Source organism: Rhinolophus sinicus, chromosome 17 (genome assembly GCF_057876585.1).
Source record: "Rhinolophus sinicus isolate RSI-liver-muscle chromosome 17, RSI-T2T, whole genome shotgun sequence".
Classification (NCBI taxonomy): domain Eukaryota; kingdom Metazoa; phylum Chordata; class Mammalia; order Chiroptera; family Rhinolophidae; genus Rhinolophus; species Rhinolophus sinicus.
In genome coordinates, this window is record NC_142517.1 from 122,342,480 (window position 1) to 122,367,798 (window position 25,319).

Sequence of the window (25,319 nt, forward strand, 5' to 3'; positions counted from 1 at the left end):
CCTGATCTATAAGAGTTCTTTACATACTCTTGATAAATCCTTTATCAAATACGTATTTTACAAAAAGACTATCTTGCCTTTCATCTTCTTTAGAGTGTCTTTTGAAAAGCAAAAATATTTAACTTTGATGAAGATAATTTTTTATTTTCTGGTTCATGTTTTTGTGACCTATAGGAAATTTATCTTTTTTTTTTTTTTTTTAACAAAGTTGTGGTGATTTTCTAAAATAATTGCTTCTGTCAGTTATCATATTTCTGTTAAAGTGTTATTAAAGGGACTAATTATAAAAACCTATTAAATACAAAAATCATAGGTACTGAAAAATCAGGACCAAATCTAATACAACATATTTCTTTTGTATTTGTTTCTTTCCCTAAAGAAAATCACTGTTTATTTTTAAAAATCTGTTACTTATATGATATATACATAAGGGATATGATCAATGTGATTTTTACGATTTTCACGTTATCCCTTTAAAGGAAAGTGGAAGATGACACTTTTCCTTCTTCCTCATCCTGGGATGGTGGGGGACTTATCCTGGACAATGAGGACAAGGACAGTATGATAAGGACAGTAAAGCAACAGGACAAGGAAAAAAAAACAAAATCCCCCAAAGCATGAGTTTTATACCCCATGGAGCCACCATACTTTTCTAGCACCAACTTAAACCACTGTGATAACAGGTCTTTGTTGCAGCAACCAGGCCCATGTTCCAACTAATAAACTAGCGCCTCACTGAAAGCATCTAAAGGAAATACTGTATTTAAAGCAATTAGCATGCAAAACAGAGTATACATGATGTTAGCTATTATATTACAGTACAAATTTAGAGATTCTCTAAGAGAAAAATTCATAAAGTAGTATTTTCCATAAGCTAGGCAATTTTCGAAATAAATCATTATTTTGGTATCTTCTGGTAGATTCCAAGTAAGTGGGATAAAATTGCATGACAATATGAATACTTCAACAGCCACTTTCTTTATACAAACTTATGAATTATTATATTAACATAATGGTAAAAGCACAAGTATTGATGGACGTTCTTACCATGGAAAGGTATTCATTCGTACCCTGTTCTTATAAATCAGAATTCCTCCTGACATCACTCCAATCATAATTTCATTGTTACTTTGATCCTTAAAAAAAAAAGAAAATGACAAATCTAAAATATTGGGCTTTAGTTGTTAAAGATATAGTTTAAAAACAGGATTAGTTTTTGTTATTTTACACAATAAGACATTGTCAAAGGCAGCACATAATTGCATATTTACAGATCCATATGGTAAATTGTTACCCCACAAAAATAAATGACATACTTCAAGTCTAACTTAAATGTTGCATTATTAAAATTAATTAATCCAAAGCAAAAATGATCTCAGGATTTCCCGTAGTTTATAACTGGGACTGACATTTTGGGATAAGAAATTAAAGGCCTTCTCATTTTGTAGAATGATGAGTTAGTATCCATTCTTCCATTCCTAAAATTATTATGATCCAATCAATATGTAAATATAATGTTAGGATTGCAAAAGTGAATAAAACATGGAAGAGTTAAGAGTTTGGTGAAGGGCAACCAGTAGTTAAACAATATTTCCAATATAATGAAAGTCCTATAACTAACATAATAAAAATATCATGGGAATACAAAGTAAGGAACAATTGTTGGAGAGTTTGGAAAACCCCAGGGAAGAAAATTTGAATCCTGCTTGACAAATGAGTAAGTATTCATGCTAACTGATCCAACTTAAATAGCTAACTGCCACTCTAGAGTAAATGAGTAGAATTAAAATACTTTTTTCAGATGCTAATCAACCTTGAAATAGTTTGCTTTTTGACTTGAAACATTCTACAGGGAAACTAATATAGCAATGCAGTTACCCCCTATTATTCATTTGCTCAGAAGGCAGAATTGATGAAAATATAATCAAGATTTTATAATTGTCTCCCTAGGGGGAGAAAAAAACCTTTAATATGTAGTTGCACTAATTTCTAATTCAACAAGATCTTATTAAATTAACCTATTAGGGAGATAATATGTAACAAGGCCAAATACAACAACGTATGCTAATTTGTCTGGCTGCTTGTTTCGTTTCACAATGATCAGCAACACTGCACACTATTATCAGAGTCTTAAATCATTTCTTAAGGACGTCAATTAGAGGTCTGGACCAAGACTGCAGACTGAGACAAAAAAAAAAAAAAAGGCAGAATTAATATATGCTATTACTCCTGCTCACAATCTGAAAACATCAGAGAAGATACATGAAAACAGAAAGAATGTGTAACAATTGAAAACAATCCATTACACTTGAAGGTAATCAATGTACCAGACATTTTAAGGAATTTGTAAAGACATAGAAAGGATAAAATCAGGTTTATAGAGAGAAAAAAAAATTACAGAAAACCACAACTCAAACTATACACTCAAGAGAAAGTTCTATGTGGGGCAGAAAAATAAGCAAAGTCAACAAATTTCAGAGACAATGGATAAAAGAAATAAAGGGAGCCCTCAAATGACTGTCAGGATCGTCAGGTAGGGAGCGGCTATGATAATTAGCTCCTATCAGCCCTACAACGCAGCCTTGTCTGGATTGAGCTATAGGACAGAGAAGTGTGTGCAGCCTGTCTGAAACACCGTGTTTCCCGAAAATAAGACCTAGCCGGACAATCAGCTCTAATGCATCTTTTGGAGCAAATTTAATATAAGACCCGGTATTATATTATATATTATCATCATATCATATCATATCATATCATATCATATCATATCATATCATATCATACCCGGTCTTATATTACAGTAAAATAAGACTGAGTCTACACCTCCAGAAGTGCTTTTACAAGGTAACCAACAACTTCCACATTTCTAATTTACTTCTCATCTGACATAGTTGATCATGCCTGATTCACTTGGCTTTAAAGACACACGTGTCTTTGACAGAAAGAAAGGCTTTCTTTCTATATAGATTGCTTCTTCTTCCTGGTCTCCTTTCCAGGTTCTTACCCGTCTCTAACTTCTAAACTTTGCAGTGTTCCAGCTCTGAGGCTGTCTTCCTTCAATATCTACTAGATATGGTACTTCGGTGCTCTTATTTCATGGTTTTAAATGTTATTTAAAGCTGACAGTTCCAAAATTTATATCTCTAGTCTAGACTTCTGCTCTGAACTCTAGTTTCATATACTGAATTACTATTTCCTTCACTTGGATTTCTAAAAACTTTGTAAAATTTAACATATTTCAAAACTAATTCCTGACTTACCCTCCCAAAGCTGTTTTTCTCTGATTTTTCCCAATTTAGTGACTTACTTACTCCATCTTTCTAATTGTTCAAGCCAAAAACTTTGGAACCATTTCTAAATCCCTTTTTTCTCACACCCCATAACCAATGCACCAGCAAATGCTGTCAGTTCCATATTCAAAACATATACAGAATCTGATTACTGTTCACGACCAATAGCTACAACCACCATTATCTCTCCTCTGGATCAATGGAGTAGTCTCTAGGCTGGTCTCTTCCCTTCATGCCTTACAGAATACTCTCAAAACAGCAGCCACTGTTATCTTTTAAAAATGTAAATTACACCATGATTTTTATCTCCAGAAACCCTCTAATGGCAGTGTTTATAATTAAAAGCCAATGTCTTTTAAAGCCCTTGCCTGCCCTGACCATATCAAGTATTCTCCTTTCCTGGCTCTCCTAGCTCGCACTGCACTAGCCATACTGTTCTCTTTGCTGTTTCCTGAACTGCTAAGTACACTATATCATGGTCTTTCACTGCTGTTTTCTCTGCTTAGAATGTTCTCCCCCCAGGTATCTGCATGATTCCTGCAGGTCTGTTTATCTTCTCGGTGAGGCCTTCCCTATCATTATACCCCATTTTTGGTTGTCTCAATCACTTCTCAACTTTTTTCTCCATAGCATCTATCACTGATATATTACCTATTTAATTAACTGCAAAAAAATTGAATACAATATACACAGAATACATCTCAAATTTTACATATGTGCATATACATGTGTATATACACTTCTATGTAACCACCATAACCCAACATATACATTTTCAAAATTCTAGAAGGCTCCCTCCTCATGAGCTTCTCTGCTAACACCCCTCCATAGGGGATTGCTATTCTGACTTCTTTCAATACAGACTAGTATTTTGCCTGTTACTGAACTTTACTTCCATGGAATCACAAACTGTACTCTGATGTACTCAATTATTTGTTTATATCCTGTCTTGCCACCAGAATGCAAGCTTCATGTGAGTTTGGATTTTATCTACTTTACTCACTGCTGTATCCACAGTGTCTAAAACAGGACTTGGAGCATAGAAGGTGCTCAATAAATATTCACTGAATGAATGAATAATCATACTAGCATCATTAAGCTTTCTTTTTCTTGAAACACTGAAGGACAAAAGTTATTTTTCAGAAGAATTATTATCTTCATCTATATTACAAATACCTATGGAAGTAAGATATTCACGAATAAGACTAAAACTTGGGTAGATGTGTTTTAGGGTTAGAACATCCTATACCTAACTAAAAACCTGAAGCCAAGCCTGCTGTCATTACATTTATATTTTGACAACTAAGAATCAGTTTCTTAGGTAAACACAGAGTTTATATTATACTAACATCATTACAAAACAGATTGAACTTGAGGATCCATGGCATAGCTATCGTATAGTTCAATTATGTTCTTTTATTCTATTCTCAGTTTAATATATATTGATTGATTTTCTAGTAAAGATGATAGGTGTTTAATGAGCCCTCACTCATTTAACAAGTTAAGACACTTTAATTAGGTCAGCAATTACTCCTGATAGTGCCTTTTCCATTTTAAGAGGCCAGGAATTCTTTACAAAAATTTTAATTTAGCTCACACAATGTTCTTTTAAATGTTCAAATTGTTTCATATTTTCAAGATCACTTTGATATCCGGAGTAACTAATTGTTATTCTTTCTAGGTGAATGTCTGAGAGAAAGCAAAGAGTGTTGGACAGAAATAATAATAGTATTTATACCCATGGCTTACTTAGAAATGTGTTTCTGAATTTCCAAATGTTTATAGAATTTTTAAAGTCATCTTTCTATCATTGTTTTTATGTTAACTGCACTGTGCTCAGAAATTATATTCTGTGTTTGAGAACAATGCAGGCTCTGAAGTTGTTTCAGACAGTTTTCTACATAGATTAATTAAGCCAAGTTTGCTGACTGTATTTTTAAAATCTCCTATGTCTTCTAATCTATAATTTTTAGACTGTTCTATCAGTGATGGAATAAGGGATGTTAGAGTCTATCATTTCCTTTTGAAAGACACTATTAAGAGAATAAAAGGGCAAACCAAAGAGTGGGAGAAAATATTTGCAAATCACATATCCAACAAAAAAAGTGTATTTAGAATAAAGAGTTCTTAAAACACAAAAGAAAAGAAAAAAACAAATTAAATAATGGGCAAAACACTTGAACAAACATTCATTAAAGAAAATATGATGTTCAACATCATTAATGATTAGGGAAATGCAAAGTAAAATGATGATGAGATAAAACACACCTAGTAGAAAAGCTTAAAAAGAAAACAAAACAAAATGAACAGTACCATATGCTAAAAAGGATAGGAAGCAATTAGAACTTGCAAATATTGCTGGTGGGATACAAAGTATTTCAGTCACTCTAGAAAACAGTTTGGTAATGTCCTATAAAGCTAAATATACATTTACCATATGACCCAGCAATCCCACTGTGGTTTTTACTTTACAGAAATGAAAACTTAAATTTACACCAAAAAAATGGTAAACAAATGTTTGCAGGAGGTCTATTGAGTGAAAAAAAAAGAAACAAAAAATGCTGGAAACAATACAGATGTCCTTCAGTGGGTGACTGAGTAAACAAACCAAGGTATATCTATACAATGGAATACTTACAGCAATAAAATATTCAGCAATAAAAAGGAATGAACTATTGAAACACATAGTAACTTAGACAAATCTCAAATGCATTACCGAAAGTAAATGAAGCCAGTCTCAAAAGGTAACACACTGCAGGATTCCGTTTATAAGACATTTCAGAAAAGACAAAACTAGACAGTCAGAAAACAGACCAGTGGTTGCCAGGCATTAGGTGTAGGGTAGAACACTGGACTACAAAGAGGCAGCATGACCGAGGTTTTTTGGAGGGAGAAGGGTGACGGGACTGTTCGGTATCTCGAGTGCAGGAGTGGTTACGTGAATCTGTGTTAAAACTCACACAACTGAACACCCCTCCCCAAATCCATGTACTATACATTATCTTAAAAAACAAACATCCCCCTGCTCCCTCTCCCCAAATCTTTTTTCTTTCCTTTTTATCCTGAAGTTGTCATTGAGTCTTTACTTTTCTACAGTTTCCTCTTCCTTTACTCATAGCTTCTAGATATAAATTTTTTAAGGTTTTTTTTTGTGTGTGTGTGTGTGATTGTTTTTGTTTGTTTGTTTTTAAGGAGGGCGCAGCTCACAGTGGCCGTATGTGGGGGATCAAACCAGCAACCTTGGTGTTATCAGCACCACGCTCTAACCAACTGAGCTAACTGGCCATGGCAACCCCTAGACATACTGTTTTGATTTTCTCAAACATGCCGTGTTCTTCTGTGATTTCAGGTCTCCATTCATGCTGACGGCTCTGCAGTGAAAACAACTCTCTTTACTATTCTTATTCATTCTTCTGGCTTCAGTCAATTACTTTATCTAAGAAGGATTCCCTACATTCTGCACTCAGGTTGCATGAGATATTCCTGCCATGTGATCCCATAGCAATCTGTATTTCCCTCTTCATACCCTCACCTATTTAATTGTTGACACATGTTCCATAAACCCCCCGCCACACACTATCCTGTGAGCTCCACGAAGGCAGGGATACTTGATGTTTTGTTCACTAAGGAGTCCTTAGCCTCAACACTGCGAAGCACAGAACAGTCACCACAATGAATGCACTAAGACTTACTTGTACTTTGCAGATTGCTATAAATAACTTATTTCAACTCTGAATTTTGTAACATACATTGTAAAGGCAGAGAGAAAACGTCTTATCTTGCTTTTCAAAATAAAATGTTATCGCAAACACACTTATGCTTGTGATATTCAATTAAAACTCAAGTGTTCTCTTTAGGTATCCTCTCCCCTCTACCTTTCGTCCTTTTTGTTCCTGATGCTGCAAAACTTCTTTTCATATTGACTGAACATTTCCACATTTTTTCTTAAGCTCTTTGTATCCACAGAAACACCCTTTCCTGGCTTTTTTTTTTTTTTTAAATAATCTGCACAAAATATGTTTCTGAGTAACTTTGAGCATTTAAAATTTAAAATATTTTAATCTGGTATTCTACATTTATTATTTCTTCGAGTTTCACAATCTAATAATTTAAACAAACAAACAAAAAATCTTACCTTAATCAAATCAATAAATAATATGGTTAATTATGTATGAGATCAGCCATGTCTCTTAAATGTTTCCTTTTTTAAAGGAAAGTAGTCTAACACTGTTTGTATTTCACTGATAGCAGTCAGAGATAGCAGAGAGTCTAAACTACCTTTAGAAAACTGCTAAGGATTAAAATGACTGAATTCAGTGGTCTTTTATTGACAACAATAGTTTAGTTCACATATTTAAAGTTCCATTGATTTTAAACTTTATTATTAAAAAAAATTTATTCGCGCATATACTGACTACTCTCTTACATCTTGGAGAATCAAGTTTAAAGGTAATAGCCCCCAAGTAGGGATGGAAGGTGAAGGGGCACATTTGAAAGAAAAGAAAAAGTTGAAGACATGGGCTGGCCCGGTGGCTCAGGTGGTCGGAGCGCTGTGCTCCTAATGCTGAGATCGCCCGATCAATTACCTCTACAGCTAAGATTGTGAACAACAGCTCTCCTTGGAGCTGGGCTGTGGTGAGCAGCCGAGGTTGGCGTGTGTTGCCAGGAGCCCAGCGTGAGCGGCCGGAAGCTGGCAAGAGCTGCCATGAGCTGCTGTGAGCGGCCAACCAAAGGCCGGCAATCGACTGCCTCAGCCGGGGGGAGCGCAAGGCTCATAACACCAGCATGGGCCAGGGAGCTGTGTCCTACACACCTAGACTGAGAAACAACGGCTTGAACTGGAGTGGCGGGGGGAGGAGGAAGAAAGGAAAAAGAAAAAAAAAAGTTGAAGAGAGACTTAACCACACATTGTAAATGGCATCAAACAGATCTTCGAATCACAAACACTCAGAATTACCAGATATAGTTATGTGAGAAAAGCAAGTCATTCAGATTTTTAAAGGAGAGACTGATATAAGCTTTTCAAAATATAAGGACTAGCACTCTTCCCTAGAATATGGTCAGGTGAGGCCCTAAATGATAAAACCACTCTATGGAGTAGAATTTTGAGTTCTCAAAACACTGTCTACGTCTATAAACTAAAATAAATTCAAAGTAACTATCTAAGGAAAACTTAACTCCCTTTCAGGCTGCTATCCTAAGGGTTGGCAATTTGACCCAAGAGAATATAAAACCTATCACCAACTCAACTGATGATTATCTTGAACTCCACTTTTCGCTGGTTATGAGAATAGCTATACTCCAGGTACTTCTAACGAAATATAACCTCTTGATAAATAAATTGTGAGAAGGAATCTAGGTGAAGAGACACACAAATGAAGGATAGCCATTCACAAATATGCTTACAGCAGCCAAGTTTGAAACAATGAAAAAAAATTACCGAGTGATGTATTTATAGAAGGCAGTGATTATAAATTCCATCTTAATAAAGAGATTGGGGGAGGGGGCAGCAAAATATATTAATATGTTTCATTTTGTGCTTTATAAATAGAAATTGTTAATGATATCACTAAAATAAAATAAGTGAAGTAATATAGGTCTGAGTCAGGTGAAAGCATCTTTTATGGTAACAATTATCACAAAAGTTAAATACACAAAAAAACTACTTTTTCTATAACTTAATCTTTATCTTATAAAATAAAAATTCTAAAGGTACTATCTCTTATGGTCTGGAAAAATTATCTTTATAACATAAAAAACTACCTTAAAGAAAAATTACAAAAATCTAGTTCAACCACATCAGGTATTGATTGTGAAAATACTTATACTCAGAGGAAATTTTCAGTGCAACTATGTTGGCAGCACTCACCAGTTATTACATCTGTTGCCTAATCCTATCAGGGCATTACACATTTTTTGATATTGAATAATGGAGCCTAACTCAACAACATCTAAGTAAGTTTTCTTCACTTACCCTTGCATAGTGGAATTCAACTCCATAGAGTTCTAAGGTACGTGCAGTGTTCAGGTAATTAAATTCTGCTTCTGCAGGAGATAAGCCTCTGTAAAGACATCATTAGGTTAAAAATTAAATCAATCATGAATATGGCCAAATTAGATAAAGGTTATTTATCTGGGAAAATTTCAGCATTCTAATTAAATCTTTTACAAAACACCATGCATAACTGCTCTTAGTCCTGTACAGTAACATTTAACTCAATCTGGAGTACATTTTCAGTAACACAAATTATTACTTTGTAGAATATTTTATTTTCCAGAGATATAAGAATGCAGCAATTTTAAAAGTCCCTAGGTGTTCTTATGGCTGTTACCAAGTCACTGACTCTTAGGCATAACTTAAAAAAATAATTTGTTCACAATTTGGTCTGTACACCATAGCTGCATTTAAATCAGATTGCTCCTGAAACATGCACATTCTGAGGCAACCTCCAGAGCAGTGCTTCTCAGAGAATGGTGTAGAGACAGGTGGTGATTCATAACAAATACAGAAACCGAGAGTGCCAGAGTCTTTTACAGAACTTTAGTAGAGTAATTTTGTCTGTTGAATCTAACAATAAAAAAGGAAGCTTGTAATTTTTATGTCTTTGTTTATTTCTCCATTTTATTTCTCTAGTAATTCATTTTTATTTCATTTTTTAGAATTATAGCTCCATGACAGATCAGGAAAAATTGGTCTTTCATCACAGATAATTCCAGAAGTATTAGAGAATCTGATATAGAATGGATGGCATCCAAATTGTTTATATTTAAGAAATAACCCACGTGATTCTTATGAACACAAGTTTTAGAACTATAGTTTTAAACGCAAAACCTTTAAAAACTGATTTACTCCTATATTATGTACTGTTCTAACAACTTCATTACCTGATATTATCAGATACGGCAGAGCATAAGCAGCAAATTACAAAAGCATAGATATCAACATTTCATTTACTATTGATACTAGAAAAGGGAGACAATGCATGATCATAAAAATGGGATTCCTTAAAAAAAGCAGATATAATTCTGTTTTCTATAAAATTCAATTAAGTTAAATACTCTACCTTCCCTTATCGTCCCCCACCAGTTAAACAAGATGATTCTATTTTTCCTTTGTTTAAAGATTTGAGCAATCATTTCTTTAAATCAAACAGAAATTTATAATCAATACCTTGTCAAATGTACAATCTTTTTTCTTAAAGAAGAGACTTTCCATTATTGGTAAATATTTTAAAAATCAGGTTTATCTTCAAACCTTTGATTCACATATACTATGCATAGAACTTTTATTACAAATGGCATTTATTTTTAGACCAAAATTAGCACTCACCAAATTAAGCCAGTTTATTAAAGTCCTCATTCATTAGCCTAAGTTTAGATTAGGGGACAGCAAACTCCTACTGGAAAGAGCTGGACAGTAAACACTTGAAGCTTTTAGACCACACAGTCTCTGTTGCAACTACTCAACTCTGATATTGTATGAAAGCAACCACAGACAACATGTAATGAAAAAAGGGAATCTGTGTTCCATAAGTGTTCAGAAATTGGAATTTCCAAAGATTTGACATGCCACATAATGTTATTCTTTTTTTGATTTTTTTCAACCATTCAGAATGTACAAACCACTTCTGTGTCAAGATGGCGGAATAGTTGAATGCTGTGCTCATTTCCTCCCACAACCGTATCAAAATTACAACTACAGAACAATCATCATTGAGAACTGCCTGAAGTGTAGCTGAACAGAAGTCCTATAACAAATGACATTCAGAGGAAGAGGTTGGAGAGGCAGAGATGTGGAAAGGGGTGGTCCCACACCCATGTGTGGCAGTTAAAAAACAGAAGAGATATGTTGGCCTCAGAAATCCCCTGAGGAGTGAGGGGTCCCAGCCTCATACCAGGCTCCCCAGCCCAGGGTTCCAATGATAGAAAGAGAAGTCCCCATAAATTCTGGCTGTGACAACCAGCGGAGATTCTGGATGAGTGAGATGGAGGGCTGCTGGAGTCCCAGGCACTCCTCTTAAAGGGCCTGTGCATGGACTTACTTGCTGACAGACTCACTTACTCTGAGCACCAGTGCTAAGGCAGCAGCTCCAAAGGCATCAGGGACATATGGGGAGGAAATTAATTGTCTGGCTTTAGGGCAAGGGCTGGACGGGCAGCTTTGTAACAGACAGAAGTGCTGGCAGAAGTCAAAGTTCCTTCATTGAACCCTCCCCACAACCCAGCCAGCATGGGCAGGCGGGGTGACATATCACAGTCTCCATCAACCTAGCTAACACAGTTCGCCCTGATCTGGTGATTCCCTAAGACCCCGCTCCACATAATTTGTGAGCCTATCCAAGCGGATTTCAAGTGGCTTTTCCAAACAAATGGGCCTGTCTTGACTCATGCTGCAGACTTTCCTAAAATCTCTCAAAGGATCACAAACTGCAAACAAGCAGCATCTGGCCTCAGCATGCCCCATACCTCTCTCTAAGGAGCCCCAAGCCCAGCACTAGTAACAGCAGGCCTCAGTACACAGCTTAGCGTCTCTCAGGCACCTCCAAGCCTATTATAAGTGGCAGCTATCTACAGCTCATGTTGTAGCTCATGCCAGGTGGACCTGAGCAGGGCACAGGCAGTGGCTGACCTTAGCCTCCATGACAGCACCTCCAAAGGGCCCAAGAACCAACATGCCTCGTAGCCTGCTTCAGACAACACAAGAGCACCTCCCAATCATTTCCACAAGTGACACACGCAAAGGGCAGACTGGGCAGGCACCAGAGCCCTGCTACAGTGCATTCTGCTCCATACAGTCAGCCCCTGCACAACAGCTTCTCTGCTGTAGTCATGGCCAGTCCTTACAACCAATCACTCTGACAGTCAATCCCTCTCATTGACGTGCTAACAGCAATCAAGACTCAACTAAAAAAGGAGGTCACACACAAGATACTCACCTGGATCACCAGGCTCAGATGACCAAGGAGACTGCACCACTAGGCCCCTACTACCTAAGGCCACTCTACTAACACCAGGAGGCAGAGCAGCCCTACCTAATACGTAGAAACAAATGCAGGGAGGCAGTAAAATGAGACAAAGAAATATGTCCTAAATGAAAGAAAATAACAAAATTCCAGAAAAAGAATGAAACAAAATAGAGATAAGCAATCTACCAGATGCAGAGTTGAAAACACTGGCTATAAGGATGCTTAATAATATCAGGAAGAACTTCAACAAAGAGAGAGGATACATAAAAATGAAGATAGAAAACATAAAAAAGAGCCATTCAGAAATGAAGACTATAATAACTGAAATAAAAAATATATTAGAAAGAATCAATAGTAGATTAAATAAAGCAGAGGATCAAATCAGCAATTTAAAAGATAAAGTAGCAGAAAACAATCAGAACAGCTAAAAGAAAAAAAGAGTCCCCCAAGATGAGGATAGTTTAAGAGACCTCTGGGACAACATCAAGCATACAAACATTTATATCAAAGGGGTACAAGAAGAAGAAAAGAGAGAGCAAGGAATTGAAAACCTATTTGAAGATATAATGCCAGAAAACTTCCCTAACCTGGCGAAGGAAATAGACATACAAGCCAGGAAGCGCAGAGTCCCAAACAAGATAAACCAAAAGAGACTGACATCAAGGCATACCATAATTAAAATACCAAACGTTAAAGACAAAGAAAGAATCTTAAAAGCAGCAAAGAAAAAGCAGTTAATTACCTACAAGGGAGCTCCCATAAGACTATCAGCAGCTTTCTCAACAGAAACTTTGCATGCTTGAAGGGATTAGCAGGAAATATTAAAAGTGATGAAAAGCAAGGACCTACAATCAAGATTACTCTACCCAGCAAAGCTATCATTAAACTCAAAGGATAGATAAAGCGCTTCACAAAAAAGAAAAAGCTAAAGGAGTTCATCACCACCGAACCAGTATTACAAGGAATCTTAGAGAGGCTGCTTTAAGAAGAAAAAAATGAATTAATAAAATGGCAATAACTACATATCTATCAACAATTACTTTAAATGTAAATGGATTAAACACTCCAATGAAAAGAGAGGGTGGCTGAATGGATAAGAAGACCCTTACATATGCTGCTCATAAGAGACTCACTTCAGATCAAAAGACAACACAGATGGAAAGTAAAGGGATGGAAAAAGATTATTTTATAAAAGTGGAAAAAAACCCAAAAAGATGTGGTAACAATACTTATACCAGATGAAACAGACTTTAAAAGAAAGGCTATAACAAGAAACAAAGAAGGACCCAGCAATTCCACTTCTGGGTATTTACCTGAAGAAACCCAACACACTACTTCGAAGAACACATGCATCCATATGTTCATTGCAGCATTATTTACAATAGCCAAGATATGGAAGGAACCTCGATGCCCATCACTGAGCCATAAAAAAGAATAAAATCTTACCATCTGTAACATGGATGAACTTAGGGAGTATTGTGCTGAGTGCAGTAAGTCAGATAAAGATAAATGCCATACGATTTCACTAGTATGTGAGATCTAAATAATAAGATAAACAAACAAGAACAAACAGAAACAAACTCATAGATACATAAAACATTTTGAGGGTTGCTAGATAGGAGGAGCGTTGGGAGCATTGCTGAAAAGGTGAAGGGATTAAGCAGCACAAATTTGTAATTGTAAAATGTCATGGGGATATAAAGTATATCACAAAGAATATAGTCAACAATATTGTACTATGTATGGGTACTAGATGGGTACTAGACTTATGGGGGTGATCATGTCCTAAGTTACATAAATGTCTAATCACTATGATTTACACTGGAAACTAATATAATATTATATGTCAATTGTAGTTGAAAAAATTATTTTAAAAAAAGAAGTTTACCAATTAAGTACAAAAGTATATAAATCCTTACGTATGTTGCTGATGTAATTTTGCAATTTCTTTTTCAAAATCTTGAGGTTGATTAGGAATGAAAGAATAATCTGAGAGGTAGCCTGGCAAGTTTTCTGACTGATTGTAGTCTCCAAGTTCAGCTAATAAATGAACGAAAAATATTCACATTTTAATAAACACATTTTTTTCAATTTCTATAGCCAAATCAGCCATGTCATAAATTCCATTATATTTCTGGAAGTAAAATATTTATGTTTCTATTGTTACCATTTAAGCAAGTTATAACAATGCATCTAACGCTTTTCACAGTCTTAAACACCTTTAGAATTTTTTTTTTAAGGCATCAAAGTAATTGCTAACTAATTGGACGTTTCATTAAATTTCCTCTGCAGTCACTTTCTTCAACATAGTAACATACTCATTTGTCTAAAGAACTCGTACATTAAAGGCGGTGTATTCTCAACAGAGACCATGTGATTATATGCCATTTGACTCAAAAGTGGGCTGATACTTACACTGAACAGCAAATGAAGCCAAAAGGGCAGCAGTGTTACAAGGACAAGGCAATCTGATAAAACAAAACAGAAAATACATAACCCAAGGTTAAACACAATAATTTCCAAAGCACTACATATTATACTACTCACACTGGAAATATCCATGTGACTTATATTTTAATTATTAATGAACTTATTTGATGAAAGGAATTCATGCTCAATGTAACCATTTTTCAATAGATAAGTTGTTTGCAATAATCATGAATTATTTAAATACAGAATTAAGAGCATTTTTTAACTCCGTTACTAAAAATTTAAAATAGCCCACCTTCCAGTAAGAATGTCTTGTTTAATTTGCAAAAAATACTGGTACCTTAAAAAAAAAAAAAGATAGCATTTATTGGAATTAAAACATTTAGAGTTTTAAAACCGTATACTTACATTAACTAATAAAATTAAAATATTTAAGTATCTCCTTCTATAATATACATATTAACACATGAAAAGATATTTTAAAAGTAAGCTTTCATAAATTCATGAATCCAAATCTTTAAAACTCTTTGATAAATGAAATTTTGTACTGCAAATATCTTGTTTCCACTAGCTCTGTTACAAAACTCCTAAACTTTTTAAATAGTTACATGACCAAGAGAAGGGAGATTAGGGAGAAATATTCTGAGAAATACTCATCAGTAGACTCATGGACTGAGCACAAATTCCTTGATTACTATCAAACTTGATTTTACTTTCTTCTCCTTTAGGAAGATATTCTGATTTAACTATCAATGAGAGACATTTATTCCTTGATTGTGTTTTCAACATGGGCTATAAAAGAATCAACACATTCAAGCTCTACTAAGAAATTCATAGATAGTGTTTTGAGTGATGTAAATTATGAATATGGCTATAATTGACAGTATTTTAATTGCTTATGCTAACAAACTTCATAAACATTAAATATATTAGAAAGCCAATCTAAAATTACTGATCTTTTAATTATAAATGCTTCTTATACATTTAAAAATCTAATTACTAAAATACATATTATGGAATACTTTGTTACTTGATTTCAAGTTATACCAGGAAATAATAAAATGCATTTAAAAATGCTTTATAATTCATAATTTTCATTAATCTAGAGTAGTTTCCTTGAAGTTCATCCAAAATTAAATTTTACTGCACTAAGAAACTTATTTTAATTAACAACAATAACAAAACCTAAGAGCTATAGTATTAAACTAAAGTGTGTTCATATTACACACTTTTTTAAGAAAAATTAGCTTAGATACTATTAGTTTCAAATGTTAGGACTGCCCAATCCAGGTCCTATATTCCCGAGCTCTCCTGTTACAAAAAAGGTAATACCCTACCCTGCAACAAACACACAGAAAGGACTCTTAAGGATTTTTCTTAACTGGTCTGCTGAAAACCCTACTTCACAAACACCCGAGAATTGGCAGGTACAGCCAAATACCTTTAATTATTCTTTTGTTTCTATACTTTATGACGGTATTCTAAATGATATCCAGTACATTCACATGTAACAGCCTATCTACAGATTTTTAAGTACAGATTTTTAATATGGCAAATATAGAGTAATTCTGAATATAGTTACTCACTTTTATGAAAGGTATATATAATGTTCTAATTTTTTATTCTGTCTTTGTTTTTAATGAATTACTAATTATGTCTTTCAAGCAACACAGCACATTATCATTCAGGTTATTTTAATAATGACAGTTACAACACTGTGATTATTCCCTACTATTTATACCTTAAACAGTTCACTTAACATTCACACTCTATCAAAATGCTCGTCTGGGTCTTTCTTGTGTATACAGTATTCACAATCTGCGGTTGGGCATCCACATATGCGGAAGGCTAACTTAAGTTATATGTGGATTTTGACTACACAGGTGGTTGGTGTCTCTAACCACCCATGTTGTTCAAGAGTCAACTATATATAGAACATACTTTTACATGGAAAAGAAATCAGGCACAATTCTCACTATGCAGCACCACTTAAATACAGTTGTAGCATCATCTGATTACAATTAGTCATAGCAATGCTGCTTAACCATTTTTCACAAGTAAAAAATTTTAATATTTATGTATCTCAGGAGGCTTATGGCTGGACGGGGTAGCCCTGGGTTCCAATCTCCTAAAGCCCTCCTAGTCAACCAAAAGGAGAGGAAACTGTTATCTTGAAATATTTATAACCATCCTGTATGCTGGCTGGTAAACTAAAAATTATGGCACGCTAATCTATTTTTGCCTAATAATTCAAAATTTCGTAATAGTTTTGACGATATTTTCAAGAAAAATATGCTGCATAAACCCACCTTGTATATTCTTCCTGTAACTTGTTGGGGTCACTTACAAAAAATTTGACTCTAAAGTTCAAACTGTAAGGAGATCCTCCTAGAATTAATAAAAGCAGTTCTAATTAATCAGATTATATTAACCCTTTATCTTTATAAAGCATACTTGACAAATATCAAGTAAATATGTATGCTCACTCTTTAGCTGCTTTCTTATCGGTTTGTTTGGATCCAGCCACCTCTGAAAAATAAATAAATAAGGCTGATTTCGTTTTTCCTTGAGGAACTAATACATCAATTCATGCAAATCTGTTTCATTTGAAGATTAATGCTAAAAACTGCTTTTTTCAAAAAGGCCTACCGTGTCTCCCCAAAAATAAGACCTAGCCAGACAATCACAGCTCTAATGCGTCTTTTGGAGCAAACATTAACATAAGACCTGGTCTTATTTTGCTATAAGACAGGGGCTTATCTAACATAATATAAGACTGGGTCTTATATTAATTTTTGCTCTAAAAGATGCATTAGAGCTGATGGTCCAGCTAGGTCTTATTTTCGGGGGAACACGGTAGGTAGGAAAAAAATCATCGTTCCAGACATTGATATCAAATATAACAAAATCATGCTAGAAAAATACTGAATGTACAGTGGTAGCTTTAAGATTTTGATTTTAATTTCCCATCAAATTACACAGTGTGCAATAACATCTATCCAAAAGTAAAAGTCCTTAATAATCACAGCAATCTAAAGTGATTTGTTAATTTAACTATATTACTTAACAGTGTGGCAAGTTTAAAAAATTATCTTTCAGAAAAATATGCTTGGCCTTATGCTCTCATTCAGACAAAATTTAACCATACAACATAAAAATCTACTCTTAAGGAAAATTTTGTAACTTCTATCCTATTCCTTAAAAAATAAACTACATCACTACCCCCCAAAGAAAACCACACTAATTTTATAAGAGATAATGTTTAGTTTTGGGAACTACTTTTTATACTGGTGTGTGAGAATTCTAAGTAGTCTCAACACTTCTGAATCCCTGTTAGGCTCTATTTTAGAAAAAGTGTAACAGAATTTAGAAATTACTTCAACTGCTAACATTTCAATTAAAGAAATTAAAGAACTCAAAAATAGGTAACAGATGTGGCAGTATTTTCAAAGCACTACACAAACATAAGCTTATGTTTCATCATTTAAAAACCTTACTCCTACCTCCCATACTTCCATGAAAAGCACATAGATTTTAATAACAAATGGCTAGGAGTATCCATGAATCTCTCCTTTCCATTATCCCTAACATCCAACACATCAAATCCAGCTGATTCTACCTTCAAACAATACTTAGAATTTAACAATTATCCGTCTACTCTGCCGCCATCCTTATTTCTGATATAGCTCTGGCCATAGCTTCTTAATTGCTGTCGCTGCTTCTTTTCTTACCATCATCTTCATCCTCCATCTAGACGAGGAGTAGTCTTTTAAAAGACAATGTCACTCCTTTCCTTAATATCTCTTGATAATTTCTCAGTGCAAGGTCCAAAGTCTTTAGCATGGAATCTTCTTACTTAATTCTACTTCAATTTCCTAAACTCCAGACATAATGGCATCCTTTCTGTTACTCAAAGAGGCCATCTTAGGGTTTTCAATTCTAAGCTTCCTTATTCACTGAGTGTCCTCCAGCTTTCCCATGGCTGACTCCTTTCATTATCTGTGTCTCAGCTTAAAAGCTACCTCCTCAGAAAGGTCTTCATTGACAGCTCTATCAAAAGCATGTCACAATGCTCCTGTAAGTTATTTTCTAGAAACAGGCAAGGAGCATTAAATTCTTTCATAACATATTTTCAGTGTAATAGGTTTGTTTTACCTTTTTATTTCCTACCTCCTTCATTAGTAAGGGATAAAAATCTGATTCATTCAAAGCTGAACAGTCAGCACCTAGCACAGGACTTGGCATATAATATCTATTAAAAATATTTGGTGAAGGACTGACTAAACCTGCTGAATGACTCCACAGTTTTCTTGGGGGCTTCTGTGCGAATAATCAGCTGTTTTTCATTCCTACTTAACACATTTGTTTCCCCTATATAGCCACACAGTTATCCATCTTCTCACACATCTATTAAGCTAGTGATTTTGTTCTTCACAATTTATAGAAAAAGTTATAAATTACTTTCATTTTAATACTTGTCTAAAATCAAAATCTGGGACAAGTTAATCTATCTAAAACCTGCCTTCCTCATTTAGTTCCCCTTCAAAATATTCTGATATCAGAGAAACAAACACACTTATATACACAAATAGATGTATTAGACTGACATAGCTTAGAAGGGATACAATGATAAGCACTGGGAAATGTAATAGAACTCATCAATGATGTCAGTGAGCTAGGACTTAGGATCTTGGCTTAAACCAAGAAGATGGAGCAATGCTATAACGAGCCCGATTGGACAGTAAAGATAGTGTTCATAGTGAAAACATATCATTACATCAAAAGAAAAACAAAGTAGGAAAAAAGAACATATAAAAAAATTCTACAAATCAAGTAAGAAAAAGGCCAACACTAACAGAAAAACAGGCAATGGGTAAGAATAGAATGTTCATAGGAAAGGAAATATAAACAGCATTTAAGTATATGAAAAGATATTTAATCTTGATCGTAATTACAGAAATATAAAAGGTAATCATTTTTCAACTATAACATTGGCAAAGATTAAAATTTTCAATGACATACCACAATAGCAAGAATGTGAGGAAAACAGGCACTTATACACAGCTTCTGAGAATATAAATTCACGATTTTAAAGTGTACACTTCAGTGTATTTTAGTATATTCACTATGTTGTATAGCCATGGACACTAAATAATGTCAGAATATTTGCGTCACCCCAAAAAGAAATCTCATTTCTATTAGCACTCAGTCCCAATGCCCCACTACCCACAGCACTTCACAATTACTTATCTACTTATTGTCTCTATGGATTTGCCTATTTTGGACATTTCCTATGAATGCAATCATACAATAGGTGATCTCTTGTGTCTAGCTTCTTCCACTTAGTCCCGTAGCCCCTCTTATCCACGGGGGATATGTTCCACGACCCCCAGTGGAAGCCTGAAACTGCAGATAGTACCAAACCTGTCTGTACTATGTTCTTTTCTATCATACATACTCATGATGAAAGTTTAAATTATAAATTAGGCACAGTAAGAGATTAACAACAATAACAAATAATAAAATTGAACAATTATAACAACATACTGTAATAAAACACATGTTATAATGAAGACATTGTAATTAAAGTATCAAAAGTTCAAGACAAGGAGAGAATCTTAAAAGCAGCAAGGAATAAAACAATTTGTTATGTAAAAAGGAAACCCCCATAAGCCTATAAACAGATTTTTCAGCAGAAACTTTGCATGCCAGAAGGGAGTGGCACAATAAATTAAAAGTGCTGAAAGAAAAAAAAAGCCAACCAAGAATACTCTTCTCATCAAAGTTGTCCTTCATAAATCAAGGTAAGAGTTTTCCAGACAAGCAAAAGCAAGTTCATCTCCATCAGACTGGCCTTACAAGAAATGTTAAAGGGACTTGTAAAAACTGAAATGAAAGGATGCTAATTATTAACTGGAAAACATATAAAAGTATAAATCTCACTGGTGCAGGTAAATACATAGTAAAATTCAGAATAATCTAATGTTGCAAAGGTGGTGGGTTAATGACTTATAAAACTAGTATGAAGGTTAAAAGACAAAACTAGTAAAAATAAATGTAACCATCATCATTTGTTAATGGATACACAAAGTAAACCAGATGCAAATTGTGACACGAAAAACATAAAACGTGAGAGGGGAAGTAAAAATGTAGAGGTTTAGAATGTGTTCAAATTTATAATTTCATCAACTTAAAACAGAGTGTTAAAAATCTAAGTTGTTTTACATAAGCTTCATGTTAATCACAAAGCAAAAACCTATAGTAGATACACGAAAGATAAAAAGAAAAGAATCTAAGCATACACTGCAGAAAATCATCAAATCACAAAGGAACAAAACAATCAACAAACGGTAATAATTACATACCTATCAATAATTAAATATAAATGAACTAAATTCTCCAATCAAAAAACACAGAGTGGCTAGTAGATTAAAAAACAAGACCTATCTATATGCTACCTACAAGAGTCACTTCAGATGTAAAGACACATACAAACTGAAAGTGAATGGATGGAAAAAAATATTCCTTGCAAATGGAAACCAAAAGAAAGCTGAGTAGCTATACTTACATAAGACAAAATAAACCTTGAGACAAAAACTGTAATAAGAGACAAAGAAAGTCATTATGTAATGACAAAGGGCTCAATCCAACATGAGGCTATAACATGTGTAAATGTTTATGTACCTAACATAGAAGCACCTAAATAAAGCAAATCTCAACAGACCTAAAGGAAGAAACAGCATTACAATAATAGTAGGGGACTTTAATAACCCATTTTCATCAAAAGGTAGATTATCCAGACAGAAAATCAATGAGGAAACATTGGCCTGAAACAAGAGATAACAAGTATTGGCGAGGATATGGAGAAAAGGGATCCCTTGTGCACTCTTGGTGGGAATGTAAATTGGTGCAATCACTATGGAAAACATAGGTTTCTCAAATAATTAAAAATAGAATCATCATATGACCCAGCAAATCCACTTCTGGTATTTATCCAAAGGAAACAGAAACACCAACTTGATAAAATATTATGTGCCACTATGCTCACTGTAGTGTTATTTACAATAGTCAAGATATGGAAGCAACCTAAGTGTCCATCAATAGATGAATGGATAAAGAAAATTTGGTATATACTATAAATGGAATATTATTTAGTCATAAAAAAGAAACCTTGCCATTTGCAACAACTTGGATAGACCTTGAGGGCATTAAAAGGTGTGATCAAACAATACGGTGGCTGTTTAAATAAAAAAAAATTTATTACAGTAAGAGACACATTGCCATTAATCCCCCTTGCTTCGAACATACTTATCCCATCATTTTTACCACTTCCTGAAGCAGTTCTGGAAGTCCTTTTTTGTGTCTTTAGTTGTGTTGTCATGGCTGCCTCGATGTCCTGAATCATTTTGATTTTGAGGAAGAGCCAGAAGTGACACTGTGCCAGATATGGTGAATAAGGACACACAGTATTATTTTTATTTGACAGAAATTGCCATATACCAGAAGCAATGTGTGACACAGAGCATTATCATGATGGAAGATGATTTATGGCACCCTTTAAAACACACCTTCTCCGACCGTAGCTCACACCCAATTGCATCGAACAAGTTGAAACTTGTCACACACTGTTACTAAGGTTCCATGAGCCACTTCTCGTATTGAATATCCCTGCCTTTCCTCTGTTTGGCACTCAGCAGCAGCATTCACAGTATTTTGTGATCACAACGGAAAGGCTCCACGTCACACATCACTTCTGTGTGGCAATTTCTGTCAAATAAAAACATTACGGTGTGTCCTCATCCACCTTATTTACCAGATCTGGCACTGTGCGACTTCTGGCTCTTCCCCAAAGTCAAAATGACCATGAAAGGTAAACATTTTGAATCGATTCAGGACAGTGAGGCAGCCATGACAGAGCAACTAAAGACAAGAAAGAGGACTTCCAGAACTGCTTCAGAGAGTGGCAACAATGATGGGATAAGTGTGTCTGAAGCAAGGGGGAATATTTTGACGGGGATTAATGGCAATGTCTTTTACTACAATACATTTTTAATTTAAACATTCACCGTATTTTGTGATCACACCCCGTATGTTAAGTGAAATAGAGAAAAATAAAAACCGTATGTTCTCTTTTATATGTATAATCTAAAAACAAACAAACCAAAATGGTGACCTCTTAGAGAACAGACTGTTGGTTTCCAGAGGTGGGGGGCAGGATATGGGCAAAATGGGTGAAGGGAATCAAAAGAGACAAAGTTCCAGTTATAAAATAAGTAAGCTCTTGGGATGTAATGTACAGAATGGTGACTACAGTTAACATTTTATATTAACAATAGTTAATGTACTGTGTTTTTGAAAGTTGCTGAGAATAAATCTTAAAAGTTCTCATCACAAGAAAAAAAATGTAATTGCACAGTGATGGATGTTAACTAGACTTACTGTGGTAATCATTTTGTAATATATATAAATATGAAATCATGTTATATGCTTAAAACTAATACGTTATATGTCAAGTGAAAAAAGAAAAAATAGCTAATAGGGACAGGTATTTCATCAGCTCTATCAATTCATGAAGGACTTGCAATTAAGGCATGAAGTTCTTCTGTTTAGTTTTCTCAAAACCAACTATTCATTCTTTTCCCTTTGTAGAGTCCCTTCTGAATTCTGCAAATTCTTCATATTTGCAAGTTAATTTTATATCTTCCAAAATGTAATATTTGAAAAAAACGTAGGCTATATGATTATCTGATTAAGCTTGTTATTAGAATATTGTATGTGATTTTATTACTCTTTATTTGCTGCATCCATTAACGTTGAAAGCATTAAGTTTTCCACAGCATCAGCTCTATCCTAACTGGTGAGTTTTTTATTTCAACAATTATGTTTTTAATTTCCAAAACCGTTTGCAATTCCCTCTGCATGCATGCAACAGCCTCTGTAATCATACGAATGTAAATTAGAGTCCTTTTCTTTAGTTTGTTGTTAAATTAATATTCATCAAGCACTTACTATGTCACAAGCATTGTCTGAAGCGCTTTACATGTAAGAATTCACTTCATCTCCACACTAACCCCAAGATTGGCACTATTATTTCTGGTTTTACAGATTGTTTGCTCTTCTATGTCCTTAAGCGTAAAATCTGATCATTTGGATGAAACTCTTTTATAGTGTTGGCTTTCCTCAAATGGTGGTGTGTTTTGTTGGGTGCTTATTTTTATTCTGAAATTTTATAGCTGTAAACCACTTTATGAATCCTGTATGTAGCTGCCTACTTGTGGAGAAAAGACAGGATATAGAGCCCGATTCCAATAGCTGGTGAAGGACAGACAGTCTGTGCTGCCAGTGGGTTGTGATATCTAATCTCCTGGGCAAAGGGGCTTTTTTCATTTCACTGGGTGTCACCAGCTCTCTGCGGGAATTGGTTCATCCCTCTAATTCAAGTACTCACACTTAATGGTACAATTAGGGGTAAACATTACTAATTGCTTCCCACAGGGTCCACAGGTAGGGAATAAGTTGACCCACCTGGCTGCTTCTACAGCCGTGTACCTCCTCCCAACAACCCCCTGGAAAGCTCCCGTCTGCCTGACTCCCTCATCACTGAATTAGACATACCTCTGGAACCATTCTCTCATTTATTAACGTTGTGATCATGGGCAAGTTACTTCATTTCTCAGTACCTTGATTTTTTTTTTTTTTCATCTGTAAAATAGGAATGATAGTATCCAACTGTGTTTTGGGGATTAAATTTGGTAAAAATTTAAAATACTTAGTGCACAGTGTTTAATTTATGTTAGTAATGTGCACTCAGTTTATTTACCATCTTGTTACAGAAGCATTATCTGCTTGTTAAAATAGGATGCTTAAACATTCCTAAAGAATATAAATACAGGATTTTAAGGTGGTTTTATAAACTTACCTTTGAAGCAATCCATGGAACAATGATAGATATACATACAAAACAAATGAAACAAAAATTTGAGAGTTAGGGAACCAGAGGTAGGACAGCTACCTAAAACTGGGTGACATAGTCTTTCCTCTGCTGACTGATGCAAGGAGGCTGTTGCTGCATTGAACTCAGAGAAACTGCATGCCAGAGAAGCACTTTTCAAAGTATGTGTGTCTTTAGATGGAAAGTTAGTTTCTTGCAAACAGCATACAATCAGAGGCTGTTTCTTTCAATCCATTCTGCTAATCTATGTCCTTTGATTGGGGAATTTAATCCTTTTGCATTTAAAGTAATTACTGAGAGGGAAGCACTTACTTGACATTTTGTTGTTTTCTGTATGTATTGTAGCTATTTTGATCCTCATTTCCTCCATAACTGCCTTCCTTTGCATTTAGTTGACTTTTTGGTAAAGTTTTGATTCCCTTTTCATTTCCTTTTGCACATATTCTATAGATATTTTCTTTGCTGTTACCATGGGGATTACATATAAATTCCTAAAGTTATTATAATCTGTATTAAACTGATACTAACTTAACATTAATTGCACTAAAAAATTCTACTCCTTTAGAGCCCGCAACCTTTATTTATAATAGATGTCACAAATTACATTATTACATATTGTGTTCTCTTTAACATAAATTATAATAACTTAATTATTCTTTATGCATTTGCCTTTTCAATCCT

At 34.6% G+C, this 25,319-nt stretch overlaps 1 protein-coding gene across 5 annotated transcripts in view; it reads right to left on the reverse strand.

The window, feature by feature from the left end:
- Positions 1 to 25,319, reverse strand: part of PTPN4 (protein tyrosine phosphatase non-receptor type 4) — a 174,235-nt gene that overhangs the window by 81,051 nt on the left and 67,865 nt on the right. For 2 of the 5 annotated variants that reach the window (XM_074335257.2, XM_088794454.1), the window contains 7 exons: positions 17,173 to 17,236; positions 16,996 to 17,095; positions 14,982 to 15,026; positions 14,672 to 14,724; positions 14,176 to 14,296; positions 9,265 to 9,352; positions 1,048 to 1,136 (listed from right to left, as the gene is read on the reverse strand). In XM_074335257.2, coding sequence (XP_074191358.1) covers positions 1,048 to 1,136; positions 9,265 to 9,352; positions 14,176 to 14,296; positions 14,672 to 14,724; positions 14,982 to 15,026; positions 16,996 to 17,095; positions 17,173 to 17,236 — 560 coding nt within the window. The remainder of the gene's footprint in view (positions 1 to 1,047; positions 1,137 to 9,264; positions 9,353 to 14,175; positions 14,297 to 14,671; positions 14,725 to 14,981; positions 15,027 to 16,995; positions 17,096 to 17,172; positions 17,237 to 25,319) is intronic. The other 3 variants (XM_019715490.3, XM_019715489.3, XM_074335240.2) reach the window with 3 other exon arrangements.